The following is a 15,559-nucleotide window of genomic DNA, read 5'->3' as shown; positions in this document are numbered from 1 at the left end:
AGATCCAGCACTGTATGTTATCATTCAGATATAGGTTTTCTGATTAAGAAGGAAAGTCACAACCACTTTTTGCCACAGTAATTTAAAAGCAAACAGGGCTTACTAAAAGCATTAAATGCTCCAGATCTCTCCGAAGGGAAATAGGTGGATCATTACCCATCTGAATACTCATGTGAATCATGCGAGCATCTTCATCAGCACGGTTTCTCAGCTGTTTCACCTACACAATTTATGGAGAAAAACATTAGTCTATATTTAGCTAAGAATGAAACAGAACAGAAATAATGGAATTGTCTAAAGAGCCTATTAAAAACTAAGAAAGCAAATGCACATGCATGACAAGAATGTTCAATTTCTTATTTTTTTAATCTCACCCACAAGAGTTTACATTCAAAGATATATTCCATCACTTCCTTACTGGCAAGGCCCTCCGTTCATAGGAAAAGTCCTGAACTTACATCATGGGAGTTTTTCCCAACTAACTTCATCAGACCCTCTCGTTTGGCCCCAAAAGGTGGATCCTTTCATCCTCTTACTTTGAATGCTAGATGGGTTAGCTTCCAACAAAGTAAGCTAGCCCATTATCCACAAGGAGTGAAAAGAAACAGAAAACTGTAATATATTTTCTGTCTATAGATCTGGGGATTGCACCTTTCTTAGATGTGTAAGGCTACTTCTGCTTACAACTACTTTATGTTTTGAGAAGTTTTCGATTGATGTAATTACTTTGGACCCAGTCTATTGCAATGAAAAGCATTAGTACATGTCAATAAATACGTCGGGGAAAGAAGGGAAGGGAAGAATAACTGCAGCAATTTTTTAAAGCGACCTTTAATCAGTATTGTAAAATTCTTTGTGTTGAAAAAACTAATTACTAAACAAAAAACAGCTGACATTTCATTTTAATGTCAAAAAGCCTTTGACAAAACACCCCACCAGAGGCAGGAGAAAGTAAATAGCCATGAGATGAGAAGTTAGGTTTTGTTAAATATTAAGCAGACATTGAGGAACACGAAACAGAAATAAGCGACCAATTCAACACACCAAAAATTAAAACATGGTGATGATCAATAGGTTTATGGTCTATAATATCTCTTAATTTGCAAAACTGAATGAGCAGCAAGATAATTGTGCCTCATCAGGAAAAAATAGTTAAAAACTAGAAATAACCATGGAAAGCGTCAGAACAAACTGGCCAAATTAGTATATTAACAAAACTAATACACAGACAAAATTGAGTGCTGATAAATGAAATAATGAATTATCTGAGTGACTAAAGCTAATTATCAAGTTCTGAACATAATGCAGTCAACCAAAAGATTTACCCAAATCATTATTGGCAAGCAGCATAAATGTTAAAGCTCTACAGAAGAGTTAAATAAAATGCTGACTTACAGCTTTAAATAAAACTGAAGACAGGTTATACATACACACACACAAAAAAAAAGATCCTGTAAAGCAGACACTTCTCCACCTAAAATTTGAGATTCAGTAGAAATAGCTGAGTACATAAGCCAACCACTAATTAATAGCAGTTAAGACACAAAATTCCCTTGTAGGGCTATATCCCAATTACCTGCTAACAAAGTCCTTCCTGCAAAACAACTAGTACTGGCCTCTATCAAACTGGACTAGAAGTCAACAGTCAGATTTTTTGCTTATATCCTGTATTACAGAATCTTACTTGTAATGAAAAAATTATCCCTCTCATTTTTAGGCATTAGCTACAATCAACTGCAGATCTGCACCAAAGCAAAAACACTGAAACGGAAAAAAAAATAGTCTTCCCAGAGATAAAGCCTCCATTTCCATAATGCAATGAAGAGGAGAGATGCACCAACAAACCAGCCAGCCTTGGGATTTTCAGGCAGTTCTGTGGATACAGGAGGCAGAGTCACATCTGTTCTAAATCTAATATGGCAGCAACCTCTGCCTAGGTCAGTCTCCAGCTCTTCCACCTTCATTCAAAAAAATCTGCTTTGTATCTCTTTCATAAAAACTGGTATCATAACAGGGAGACATTCAATCTTTCATAAAGCAACACCATCCAATGAAGAACTGCCTATCAAAAAAAAAAGTTCCCAGTTCCAACCCTGTTTGCACTTAATTGTTTAAGGAACTTCCATAAAATATACCTCATGTATTCAAAAAGATTCCTAACAGCTACTGCGTCTGTATTAGAGGAAAACGCCATTGCATGCAGCCTTCAAAGGATGTCCAAAGCCTGATAACAATGTGCTAAGGCAGCCATTGCAGCAGAAATACAGCTGTAAAGTTATCAACGTGAACTTGTTTGAACTGACATTTTACTCGTTCTGTGGATATTCTGTGGGTTAAAAAGACAGCTTGAGAAAACAACATGCAACACCAACAGATTACAGATAAATTATGATTAAACCTAAAAGCTGTTTACAGCATGTTCATATATGCCCTCAAAGTTTCTGGAAACTCAAATAGTTTTTCCTGCCAATATTGCTCACATTCTGTGAGGTTACAATGAACAAAATATATTTTTAAATCCTTCTTTTTCCACGTTGAAAAAAATAAAGTATTTGGCAACTCCAACTACAGCTCAACACAATGAAGATCACAAAATAAAGCCTCTATCAATTAATTAAAAGCATTTTCATAGAGTTTTAGTTTTCCATGTCTAGATACAAGGTCTTGCACAAATGAAACTGTTGTATTTGCTTCAAACTTTTTTAAAACCCTTTTGTAGCATTTCTGCTGTTCTAGTGAAAACAGCTGCTCATTTTCCCAACAACTGATACTATTGAAAAGTAGAATCCCTCCCCTTAAATATGGAAAAGATCATTAGTAAAAGAATAAATGAAAAATGAGAGACAAAAACCATAAATTAATTTAGGTTACACTACTGTCTGTATCAAAAGAAAAAAACCAACAAAACAAAATAAATCAATACCCACATACATTGCCAACGATTTCAGCATTCATTTAAATTTTAATCATGTAAAGCAAAACAAAACTCACTACCACCACAAAAGCTTGCTTTGCAAATCTCACCACACTGAAGTGTTTTAAAAATCACATTCCACTTCAGTGTGGAAAACAAACCCCAAACTATATGGGTTCCATGAAGTCAACAAGTTTTCTGAACTGCAGCACCTCAAGCTGAGGGTCATATCTGCATGTCTATGCTACCTGTCCTAATGTTAGAAAGAAAGAAGAGATGCCCACATTTCTCAGGAACTGCTATTCGCACAAACAACTTACTTTCATTGGCATGAGTGCGAGGAAGTCTGTGACAAGGTTATGAATTTTGCGAACGTAAAATTCCTCCTGGTAGAAATTTTCAGACCCCACAACAGATTCAGTCAGGAACAGGAAGACATTATCAGCAACCGCTAGCTCTGCCATTGCTTCATCTGCCTCAGTGAATTCTGCAAGAGCTGGGCAACAAAAATCACAAGAGGGGAAAAAAATAAGTTACTATTATCTGTTACCAAATGAAACATATTTCAGAATACCCAGCAGATGTGCAAATTGACACGCTTCTTTCAACTAGGTTTTTCCTACCGAACAAGAAAACACTAGACTGGAAGAGACAAGTTAATGAAAGTTGAGATCACCTGACTTCTTTAGTAAGTGTTAAAGTGCATAATCTATACACCCAATCAAATCTAAGGCTGTGAACCAAGAATAACAAACTAACCTTAATTAAGCATTTATTAATTATAATGTTTACATTTTCTTTAACAGATATTCTGAGTAGACTCACTTTTGACCTAGTAGGGAGCCTGGAAAGCTTGTGATGTACAGAGAGGAAAAAAAAAATTAAAAATAGATATGTCCTCTCAAGATACTGAGATTTAACATTTACAGATGTAAAAAGTCAAATTAAGAATAGGTTCATGCCTATAAGTGTTCAAATGACACTAAAACTGCTAAAATGCCATCTTTCACATTTTTCAGTACACTAAAATCTCTCTCACTTCAGTATGGCTATATATATATCAATATATGCAACACTATGCAGTATTACTGTCTAATAAGTAATTATTTCTAAATCTGTGTATATTTCAGAGCAATTGAATTCTCAACAACCAAACTCACATACTAAGAAAGCTTTAAAGGAGTGTCAATGGTAATTTTATCATAAAAGTAAACAATAACAATTCAGAAAGGTAACAGATACTTCTATTTATACCACTTGCAAGCTCTGAAAACTAATGTGCAGCAACTGCACTTTAGGGTAATTTACCTGTCACATCGGATAATTGGGATATTCCTCGTAATGCCAGCGCCCAGGCTAATCTAACAGTAGCTTGCAGGCCTGGCAATTTCCAAGGCTGAGACTCCTGAAGACGAGTGTGTATTGTTGCTATATACTGTCTTTCTGCTAGCAGAGGGAGCCGGTGCAGCAAATCTTGAAGAACAACAAAACACAAACACAACACCAACACCCAGTAAACAAATTTGAAAACAAACAGGCAAAATCCTACCAATTTGTTACTGGTCAATAACAAAATTGGTTTAATAGTAATTTATCCATCTACACAACATAACCTCTCTGGGAAACCTGCCAGCATTACCTTCACGATCCTCTGTGCCTTGTTCCAGAAAGCTGACATCAAAGCAGTAAAGGAGGGCCATGAGGAGAGACAAGTTCACACCATCCAGCGAGCCATCAGCTTCCACTGTTACTTTCTCCAGGTAACTTATGAGGATTAGAGTGTCATCCTTACTCAGTGGTGACTGGCAGGTCCAGACAAATAGACTTTCAGCCAAGGACTGTCGGCATTCTTTAATGAGGTCAGAAACCTTTAAAAGAGAAAAACAAACAAAAACCAGTTAATATAAATATTCTGGCAACACATTCAATTTGTCCTTCTCAGTCAGTCAGCGTGACTATGTTAAGCTGAAATTACTCTAAAGGCAGCTGCTACATAAAATGTTGGGGTTTTTTAATTGCTAAACAACAAAAGGCACACTTCTGCTTGTTAAATGCATTCATATTCCCATGTACTTCATGTCAGCTGTGAGTAGATACCCTAGAACACGACTACATGCAAACCAGCATCTCTGTCAAGGTCAAGAGACATGAATCTACATAGAACTCATACGAAAGTCACACCTCCTGTCTCTAATCCACAACTACCCTGGTAGTTACATCCAAACAAGGTCATAGTCTTTCCCTTGCCCCAAAAGAGATACCTTCAACTGACTATACAAATACCTAACTTTTAAGACATTTAGAAATATGAAAGACATTCAAAATTAGAACTTTCTTTCCCCAGACAAAATATTTGTTTCAACTTTAGAATATAAACATAAATGAAATCTATCATCCCCTATTACATATTGAACAAATATCATGCCCAACGTAAAGGCCACCAAGCACTTTCATACTAAAAGTACTTTTTTCTTTTTATTTAGCAAAATATTGCATGCTATGATAAAATTAAGTACAATGACTCTTGAAAACAAAGTTTGTCTTTTTTCTAACAGTTACACCAAAGATTACCTCTTCTCAAACCAGGACATTTATTTCATTTGTTAACTTCATTCCTCCCCCAATCTGAGTTTTAACTGCTTTAAGTCATATAAAAACATTAGAAGTTAAAAAAGAGACTTAAAAAATAAAAAGCCACTAACAGCCTTTCATAATGGTCTTTGTAAAACTGTATTTTATTTAGCTAAATTACGAGCTTTAATAGAGCTCTAATAACGTTCTTGCCCTATATCCATTATACCTGATTAAATTTTCAAAAAAAATGAAGAGCTATAAGCATTCTATCCCCAGTAAAATCACATGCATGGTGATAGAGAGAAAAAACTTTTCAACATTTAACACAGCAAGAGATCTGTGCACAGACTCCAAAAGAATAAATAGTTCTAATGAATACAGAAGGAGATATGGTAGTCCACCTAAAAGGAAGAAAAAAACTTCTAACATTAAACATTAAATGAATTATAAGGTAAAATTAAGGTAAATTAAGGTAAATCAGAAGGATATTCTTTGCATAGTTTCTAGATTAATAGCAAAAGTGTAAAACAAATTATTTGGTGGAAAAAATTGACTGATTATAACACATTAATTTTAGATAGATCATCCATTAGAAAGAAGCTCAGAAATTATAACAATAATGTTTAAAATCTTCCTACTAGAAACACACTCTGCAGTTAGTCACAGTCTCAATTAAGTTCAAGGATTACAAAAATGAGAACTCATTTTCAAGCAATTCTCACTTCACTATTAGAAATGCTTCTGTTCATATCAACACAATTGGATTATTAAGAGAAGCATTATTTGCCTGACTAGACTTGATTTCTATCTGTTTTAATAATTTGTGAATTTTAGTTTGCTATTTTTATTTCAGTGGTGCTGATAATGGTAGTTCTGAGAGCAAACGATTTAATACAGTCTTTAGAATAAAACTGGAAAAAAAAGTTTACATGTAGTGCAAATGTTAGGCTTACTTACATACTGTCCTTGATCACACTTTTTCACTAAAAATAAGGTATGCCCTAGCATCAGGGAGCAACTGGGAGCAACAGCAAAACAGAAATGCAGAAAGTAATCCACAGCACAAGCTGTGGAGTAGTTACTATGATCCCTCAGACAGTAAAAGGGCTTGAAAGGTAGAAGACAAACAGGGTGGGGGAGCAGGGGAAAGAGAGAGAGATCTTGGTGGTCTAAGTATATTCTAATCTGTGCATTAACTCAGAAGCATATTCACACCCAGTGAAGGTTTACCTCTTTGCGATGTTTCTCACTGCCCAATCCTCGCTCTCTCTGGAGTTTATCAAATTCATTGTTCAAATCAATGTGAGACACAAGAGTGAGGATCTTCTGCGTCAAACCCTGCTCCATTAAATCATCTGTAAAGCGTGTTGTCATGGACATTAACTCTTGACTATAATGGAAAGAACATAAATTTAACAATTAATCATACTATTCCCAGTCACAGAGGAAGTCTAAAATAATGAATCCCATCAAACGTATTTTCTGACAGAAAATGTACAATTACAGTGTATACCTAAAGTAACTAAATGTGCATTGCTAATTAGTAAGCAGTGCCCTCTCAAAACATTATGCTGAATGAATACGAAGTCTTTAGGTAACTGTAGGTTCAGGAATATGGAATATGAGAATACAACATGGATCAGCTGGTTAAGGTTTCTATCAAAAGGAAAATGTACTATATATAAGGCACATAATTTACAAGCTCACAGCCTTTCTTACTAGTAAATGCAAATGTCCAATTATGTGCACCCTACTGAAGTGGTAGATAGAGCTAGTTCTAAAGTAATAATTTATTTTATGTTTCAGAATTTATATTTACACTAGAACACACCTTTTAATCTTTCTCTATTCAAGCAATCACTGTGCACTGGAAGTAAACAGCATACTGTTTTGTTTTTAATGTCAAAAAACATCAGCATATTACATTCGCCAGTAGAGTGTGCATCCATTTTAAGTAAAGGCAGAAGCACTTTTGCAGGACACAGGAAGACAGAACACAGCAAGAACAGAAACTCAGTCTCCAAAACACTGAGTAATCCTCACTAGTTACAGCAACACTGACCAGGAGGGTGTCTGAAGAAAAACACTGCCAAAAGGTGAAGTAGCATGAAAGAACTGGAAGAAAAATGGATATCCTTATAATCCAATAAAAATATAAGAAAAAATAATATTATGCTTAAAAAAGAAACATGAAAGCAACTGCATCAGGTTATGAGAAACAAACAAATCTGAGAAAAATCATACTCCCTTGAGTCTAATTAATCCTAAAAGCACTTAAATCAAAGACCTTTGATCAGCTCATCACCCTAATACAGACCTGAGTTCCAATGTCCATGTCTTGCCTTGGCGTGACTGGATGAGGGTTCGTAGTGAATTGGCAATGCATCTCTTTCCATCCCAGTACAACAGAACAGCCACTAGACCTCTCGTAAGGCCAGGAAAATGAGGTTGCTGGTGTTCTCCTATTGAATGAAAATGCACAGAATAGTCACAGGAAGTCGAACATACACACTTTGATAACAGCTCTGCATCTTTGTATTTCTAATTGAAATACAGGTGTAGCATTCAAAGCAACTGTGGTTATTCACTATCACTTTGATTCATTTCAGGCACTTAAAAAAAAATCACAGATATTTTGGGTGCTATTATTAAAATTTATATTCAACCATTAAAACATTGAAAATAATTAAAAGAAATTGAAGTGCAAGTCCACAAATATCCCAGTCCAAATGGTATTTGCAACTGATATCTACCCATCTTAATAATTCAAGCTGATTATCAGCAAAAATGTCTTTTCTTTATCCAAAATGAAATTTTCTGTCTGAATTTACATTGAAAATTCAAGTTCAAAACCGAAAGTGAGGTTGACTTGAAGATGGCTTTCCAAAAGTGACAAATTTGCAAGCTGCTACTTCAATGAATTTTTTAAAAGTTAATGATGAACAGTAGCTAGTAATAACGAACAATTACACTTCAATAACTCTGAAATCCATTTTCTACATGCAAAGCACGCATCTCCTTCCAGAATACATCTCTTCCTAATCAGTTGCTAGATTATGATCCAAATAGAGTCACATATCAATGTATAATTTAACCCATAATTTGAAGAACCAATACCTATTGCACTGCTTTATAGAAAAACTCAATCAATTATTTTTAAACTATTTTTAAATTCAGTGAGAAAGAAAGCAAATCATAAAAACCCCTCAAATTATTCCCCCTTTTGCAGTAACAGCATAAGATATGAGCATTAAGGTTCAGAACACTGTTATCATATTACGTTACAGTGACAGCAGATTTCTTTTTAAGAACATTCTATGTCAGGAAGCTAAGGCCTTGACTGAATCATGCATTCATGTTAAGCATACACTTAAATAAGAAGGCCCTATTTAAGTTGTATTTCTCCAGCTCTTAAATATTTTCCCTTCTCACCAGCTAGAAGGAGCTCAACAGCTGCCAACTCTCCAATATCAAAGAGGTCACTGAGGATAAAGGCTTCTCTGATGAGTTGCTCTGGCAAAAGCCTAGTTCCCTGCTGACCCTGGATAGCAACCCCTTCTGTACTTGCTTTCTGAATTTTCTCATGCTGCTGAACATTCTTTGGCTGCAAGAGAAACAAGCATCAGAAGTTACTCAAAATAGCAAGATCAAATACTGAATAAAGCTTTACACATTAATCCTTCCTCACAAATACAGCTCTGACAGGTTAGGCTGTCATCATAAAAACAAAGGCAGTGTTTTTAAACACAGAGATAGTAAAGGCATCCTAAAAATGCTTCACACTTGCACAGCAATGTCCTCTTTGTGGGAACATACCAAAAATAATCTTATACAATCAATGTTGACATTTAGTTTGCTCAGAATAATGGAGACAAAGTAAATTTTGACACAATTCTCAACAGGAATTAGTATCAGCTCAATGAGGGACATCTGGGTTGTTGATCAGAACTGTCCCGTTACCCCAGAGCACTATTTACTACATCATTCTTTTCCTGTTAAACTTAGACACTGAAATCCACTGACGAAACTCTATAGCTGTTAAGTTTTCTGACCTATCAGTTTAAAAAGCTATGTACTATTTCAGAATTAACACCACTGAAAGATGACATATTTCTAGTTGCTACCTTATGATCCATCAGCCAAGAAACACTGAATTTCTCCACATCATCTCACATTCATAATGATACACATTCTATATTTTGTGAATCCATGTGCACACATGTTCTATGTGTTCATTAACCTGACTGAAGCATGAGCATGGACCAAAACCAGACAAAATAAGTTCTGCACTTTATTTCAGACACACAAGAGTAGCAAAAATAGCTAGTACTTGACTAATGGGTCATCAGATTCTTTTACTATTCCTTTCAAAATAACATTCAAATAATGAAAGAGGAAAAATAAAGTTATAGATGAATAATACATGTTATTTTGTGTCTTGTACAGGATAATTTTAAGTTATTTGTATTCTTACAGCAGACCAAGATTGCTATAACACATTTGTGTTACGTACTGTAAAAAACATAGAAAAGAATGGTCAGGGCCTAAACAATATGTAATACAACAATACAGGACAGAGTAAATCATCCACTCTTCAACTCATTCCACAAGAGAGCATTAGGCCAGTACCGGATTTCTGAAGAGAGAGATGAAGTCAGATTTGTGTTTCTTTAAGACCTGGTCAAGGCGATGAATAGCTTCAGGTTGCCTTTTCCAAATGGCATTCATTACAGTCTGCCATATGTCCTTATATGGACCCCACAAGCTGGCAGCTAAAAGAAGAAATAAAAAAATGTATTTGAAATGGAGAAAGAAAGAAAACAAAGTATTCATATGGTATTTTCAATAAACAGACTCTTTAAACCTACTATTAGTCTCAGCTTGATGGTATAGACTGTTATGCCCATCAAGTAAAGCATATTTTCCTTTCTTACGGCACAAAAAAAAAAAAACGACCAGTGGTCTGACATAAAACCTAATTGCATTTAGGGAGCTAGAAAAGCAGAAAAGATGAGGTAACGCAGCTAAGTTCTGGGGGTGAAAGTCATCTTATAATGAAATTTCATACCAGCTCTGTAATCTTTTATCCTTATATGCCTAAGAAATTCCATCCACTTCGGTAAGATTAAAGGATAACTAGGAACTGGACAGCAGATCTTGAATCTGAACATAACTCAGCAAGGCTGCCTTTCTGCTGTCCATTTTTGATAGAAAAATAAAACAAAGAAATACCTAATATATGATGAACTGATAATGAACAGCAGTGCTATCAGAATTTGTTGCATCATTGCATCAGTCTGTGTAGAATAAAATAAACTAGAAACCAAAAATGTAAGATTAAAGGCCATATTACATAAGGAAAAAAATCATAAGACTAAGGACACTTTCTTTCACAGTTACTCAGCTTTCTCATTCTAATTTAAAAAATAAATCCAAGTACTTTTGATCCCTAAGACACACTTGCTGCTAACATTATGTACAAGAGCTTCATAAAGATATGAATTTCCTTTGCTAGAAACAGACAGATCAATATACATAATTACCTGACTATGTTCAGAAGAGGCCAGATTATTTCTGGAAACTAGCAAGCACAAATATATTATTTAAGAGAAGTCTGACCCTACTTTAGAAATACAATCTCTCTTCTTCCTCAACACTGAAAAAGAGTTTTCTTTGCATATTTCAAATCTGAATTTAGTATTAGAGCTGAATGGTCTCTTCCTCACTAGAAGTTGTATTATTCAGAACCCAAAGCATGTAGCATGAAGAGTGCACTAGAAGTTTCCTTATCTGGTCTCATGAAAAGTGTATACTCTTCAGACTTCATCCAGAATCATTGTCTAAACTGAAAACCTTACAGACAGAAAATTATTCTTAGCACCTAGTATTAACATCCTATTTTAAAAAACTCAAAATATTAAGACCCACATTAATCAGAAGTACCAAAATGTTTTCCTTGCTAGATATCATTTGTATTTGTGAAAGTTTCAGATTTTACACACCACAAGTCACCACTAAACATACCAGATAAATTTATTAGCAATTGCATTGTTCGCCTGCAAGCTACCACATAACAACCACTGCCTGACCGCAGGTACTGTTACATGTTTCTGTGCATCTACTGAAACAGTCCCTGGCCCAAGGATATAAGCTACATGCTACAATTTTACTAGTGGAAAAGCTACTTTAAGAGGTTGCTGCCCTCCTTCATTCACAGGGACTTGTTCCCAACCATACACGTGCCTGCTTCATTAACTTTGATGAACTGCACTGTAAGTCGTGTTAGTCAAATGATCCAAATTAAAGGGTCAGGGGGAAGGCAAAGTTTCCAGAGTTCTTCCAACCTTGTTTTTTAAAAAAAAAAACAAAAACACCAGAGTATTTCATTAACACAGGTTAAAAAGTGGCCCTGTTAATCATAAAAACAACTGAAGGAACAATGCCTGAAGCACAGAGGGAAAGAGCAAGTGCGTAGTGAACAGCAGAGGCCTCTGAAACTGCCTTTGTTTCTGGAGAAATGATGAAATAGAACTATGCCTTGCAGAGTAGCCTATATAAAAAAAATACTAGCATTTCAACTAAAACTGGCTTAACTTTTTTTTTCCTCTTCTTATTAATGTACAAGTTAATACCATGGTATAACATCAAGTACAGTGGCAACACTTTATCTTCACATAGCTTGTTCTAAGCAGCTCTAACCCTTAAGGTAAACCTGACTAGGTGCATCAAAGTCAAACATATCCGCACCTCGTCTTGACCAGGCTGCTTCTGTTAAGACAGCAAGCAAGAGGTATCTACTCTGATGTGAAGATTCTCCTCTTTTCATACACTCAAGACACCACCTCAAAGGAATGCAAAACACTGCATGAATTCCCTGAATAATAAGGCAGCAGAAGCCAAGTCAAAGTGTGGCGAGTGAGCATGGAGACAAGAGCAGGTCTCAGAGTGAGGCCACTGGTTTCAGTCAGTTTTACCACTACCTAAGGTGTCTTGGAAGCAGCAAACCAAGTAAAACTTTGTCAGTTCTATTCTGTTGCAAAGGAAGAAACCACACAAAACAAGAAAAAAACAAAACAAACCCTCTCGTCCCAAACTCAGCACTAACAAAAACTATCATCATTTACCATGTAATTAGCAATGGTAGTAAAGCTGTATCTGAGAGGACAGACTGTAAAAAAGGACAAATCCTCTGTCCTTTTTAAGCATCAGAGTGTTTTCATCATAACCATGTTACCCCTGCCTAGACAAAGTCACTAAAAATAGCTACTATCAGACAAATAATTTCACACTCCAGACTGTAACTGGCTCTCCCACATAACTTCAGAGTTCAGAGATTTACTTCCACTTGATGTGGCCTTTTCACTCTTATTACATTACCAAGTCCAATAAACACCAGCAGCAATCCACAGCGCCTGCCAAAAGCTGTTCAACTATATCCCTGGCCCATTTGTTTGCTCTTGTCCCTACAACATATTGTTTTGCCCAGCCCAAATACATGTACTTACTGTAAGGCATTAAAACGGATACAGGATCTAATTCTTCTAACCGAAAAACTCATCCAAAAAAGAGTTTATTTCCAGTAGGATCACATCTACAACCCGGTTTGCTCTGCAACGGCACAAGCTACGCTAGCACAAAGATGAAGTATTGCAGAAAAAGGAATAAGCAATTGGGATAAAGAGCAGGTTGGACCTTAGTGACCATGCTGACTTTTTCCCATTTATGCTGCTTCTATTATTATTACTACAGTTTTAGAAAGGCTGACCATCCCATCAGGGACAGCAAGAAAGGACAGGCTGGGTTGCTTCTTTTAGCAACATCAGCAGTTGACACTTAAGCCTGAACTTTTTGCCAAGTTATAGACTTAACCACGCTATGTCTGTCCCCACAAATAATATACTATAACCTAAGGCAAACTCTTAATTAGTTCTAGTGTCACATTTGCTTTAACTTTTATCTCATCTTCTATGTACATAACTCCTTCTTCCCCTACTGTTTTTAATTATAAGGCTATGGAATCTCTTGCCATGTAACATAAAATAAAGTGTAGTCTCATTTGAACTACTCCAATTTTCACTTAACAAAGTCACATTTCAAACAAAGGGTCTTTGCTTTATTACTGCTTTTCTGTGAGGGGGCAGGGATGTAACTGATTCAGTTGGATCAAAATATCTTCTCTGTACAATTTACTCCTCACCTGACCCAGGAATGGAGCTTTTAATTTTATTAACTAGTCACTACGATGTACACCACCTTAGTTATAGACCTTTTGGCCATGCCCATATTCTACTCATGACTGCTTTTCATAGGGTCTCCATTCTCCCTGTATTAACCTAATGAAGCTCAACAACAGCAAATGCAATGTCTTGCACCTGAGACAGAATAACTCCAATGGGCTGGGGGCCGAGTGGCCAAAAAGCAGCTTTACAGAAAAACACCCAAATGCCCTGATAGACAGGAAGCTGCACACTAGTCAGCAGCACGTCCTCATAGCAAAGAATGCACTGCAACCAGCAGGTGTAGGCAATTTATTTTTTAGGCATCTCTTGAGACTCCTTCACTCCAGTACTGTGCCCAGTTTTGGACTCCCCAGAGCAAGACACTGAAATATGGAGCCGGAGAACTGGATGTATGAGGAGAGGCTGAAAGAATTTACCTTGTTTGGTTTTAAGAAGGATAAAGAGGGATGGGAGCTTTGTTGTCTTCAACTACTGAATGGCAGTATACACTGAAAACAGAGACAGAGGTACCCCAGGAAAAGATGAGCAGCAACTGATACAAGCTGCAATACTAAAACTTCCAGTTACCCATCAGGAAAAAAAAAATGTAAAAAAATCACTGTGAGGGTGATCACACATTGGAACAAAGACCCAGAGAGGCCTCTGGGAAGATTTTCACCCTTACAAGTATTCAAAACTAGTTTAGATAAGGCCCTGAGCCACCTGATTGAGCTGGCCTTGCTTTAAGAGGGGGGAGGAGGAGGAGTGTTGGACCAAATGACCTTCTAAGTTATTATCTGGTTATCTAGTCGTTCCCTTTTGTATTAGGTTTATTACCCAGTATAACTGGGTAAGTGCTGCCTTAGTAACTCACAACTGCTCCCTGTGACAGGCTCTGAATGAGCCATGGATGATCCTGATGCTCCTAATCCTTAGCAACACTCAATGCAAGAGAAATCAGCTCAGCATTTCCAGACTCCTTGTATAGCATAGAGCAAAATTAGGGACATATTTCTTTTTTGCCTTTTACTGCGCACAGCGTTGAGAGATGAGTGCAATATAGAAGCGATGCTTAATCGCACATGCACAGAGTCACCACAGACCTCTTGAACCAAGGCGGCCTTTGCTATCCCGTGTTAGTAGCTTCGTACACTCCTTGCCAGGACCAGCCGGGCACGGAGGCAGCCCCGACCGCGGAGCTCCACCACCTCTCCGCGGCCTCAGCGACCGCCGCCCGGGCGGAGGCCCTCGGGGAGGCCGCTCTGCCCACCGCCGCCCCCGCAACCCGCCGCCCGCTCAGGCCGCGCCGCCTCCTCACACCCGCCTTCCCAGGGCCGGCCACTCCCGCGGGCTTCGGGGAGGGGCGCCGGCCCCGCGCCCCCCAACCGGCGGGGAAGACGGCAAGCAGCACCGCCACAGAGGAGAAAGAGGAGCCACGGCCCCGCACTCATTTGCCGCTTACCCGAATTTACCGCCAACGGCGCCGCCATCTTGGAGAGAGGGAGGCGCGATCGCGGCGCCGCCGCCCGAGAAAGGCCCGCCAACACCCCGGGCTGCCCGCGCCGGCGCCTCCCGAGGAGCGGGGCAGTGTCCCGCCGGCTCCGCCCGCCGCGCAGGACGGGGAGAGGGTCCCACGGTTTCTCTTCCCCGTTCCCGCTTTAGGGGCAGCCCCGCTGGCGAGGTTAACAATCGGCCGTTCCCGCGCCGGCGGCTCCCGCAGCGGCTGGAGGGGGTGGGCCGGTGCCGCGGGCCCTGCGCCGCGGGCCCACGGGAGTTGTAGTCGCGGAGGGGCGCGGAGCCGCGGCTGGGGCGGGGGTCAGGCGTGCGGCGGCGTGCTCGGCTTTTTCTGGGC

The 15,559-nt window shown here is 38.2% G+C and overlaps 1 protein-coding gene across 1 annotated transcript in view; it reads right to left on the bottom strand.

The window, feature by feature from the left end:
• The window catches only part of NUP205 (nucleoporin 205), a 56,168-nt gene extending 40,893 nt beyond the window's left edge, over positions 1–15,275 (bottom strand). Inside the window, exons 1-9 of the mRNA XM_075080022.1 lie at positions 15,170–15,275; positions 10,118–10,260; positions 8,921–9,092; positions 7,806–7,950; positions 6,719–6,878; positions 4,554–4,782; positions 4,223–4,387; positions 3,235–3,410; positions 104–220 (exon numbers count right to left, since the gene is read on the bottom strand). Coding sequence (XP_074936123.1) covers positions 104–220; positions 3,235–3,410; positions 4,223–4,387; positions 4,554–4,782; positions 6,719–6,878; positions 7,806–7,950; positions 8,921–9,092; positions 10,118–10,260; positions 15,170–15,197 — 1,335 coding nt within the window. The 5' untranslated portion in view covers positions 15,198–15,275. The remainder of the gene's footprint in view (positions 1–103; positions 221–3,234; positions 3,411–4,222; positions 4,388–4,553; positions 4,783–6,718; positions 6,879–7,805; positions 7,951–8,920; positions 9,093–10,117; positions 10,261–15,169) is intronic.
• Positions 15,276–15,559: the final 284 nt, after the last annotated feature.

Source organism: Phalacrocorax aristotelis, chromosome 1 (assembly GCF_949628215.1).
Source record: "Phalacrocorax aristotelis chromosome 1, bGulAri2.1, whole genome shotgun sequence".
NCBI classification, from domain to species: Eukaryota; Metazoa; Chordata; class Aves; order Suliformes; family Phalacrocoracidae; genus Phalacrocorax; species Phalacrocorax aristotelis.
This window is presented reverse-complemented; position numbering and strand designations above follow the sequence as displayed.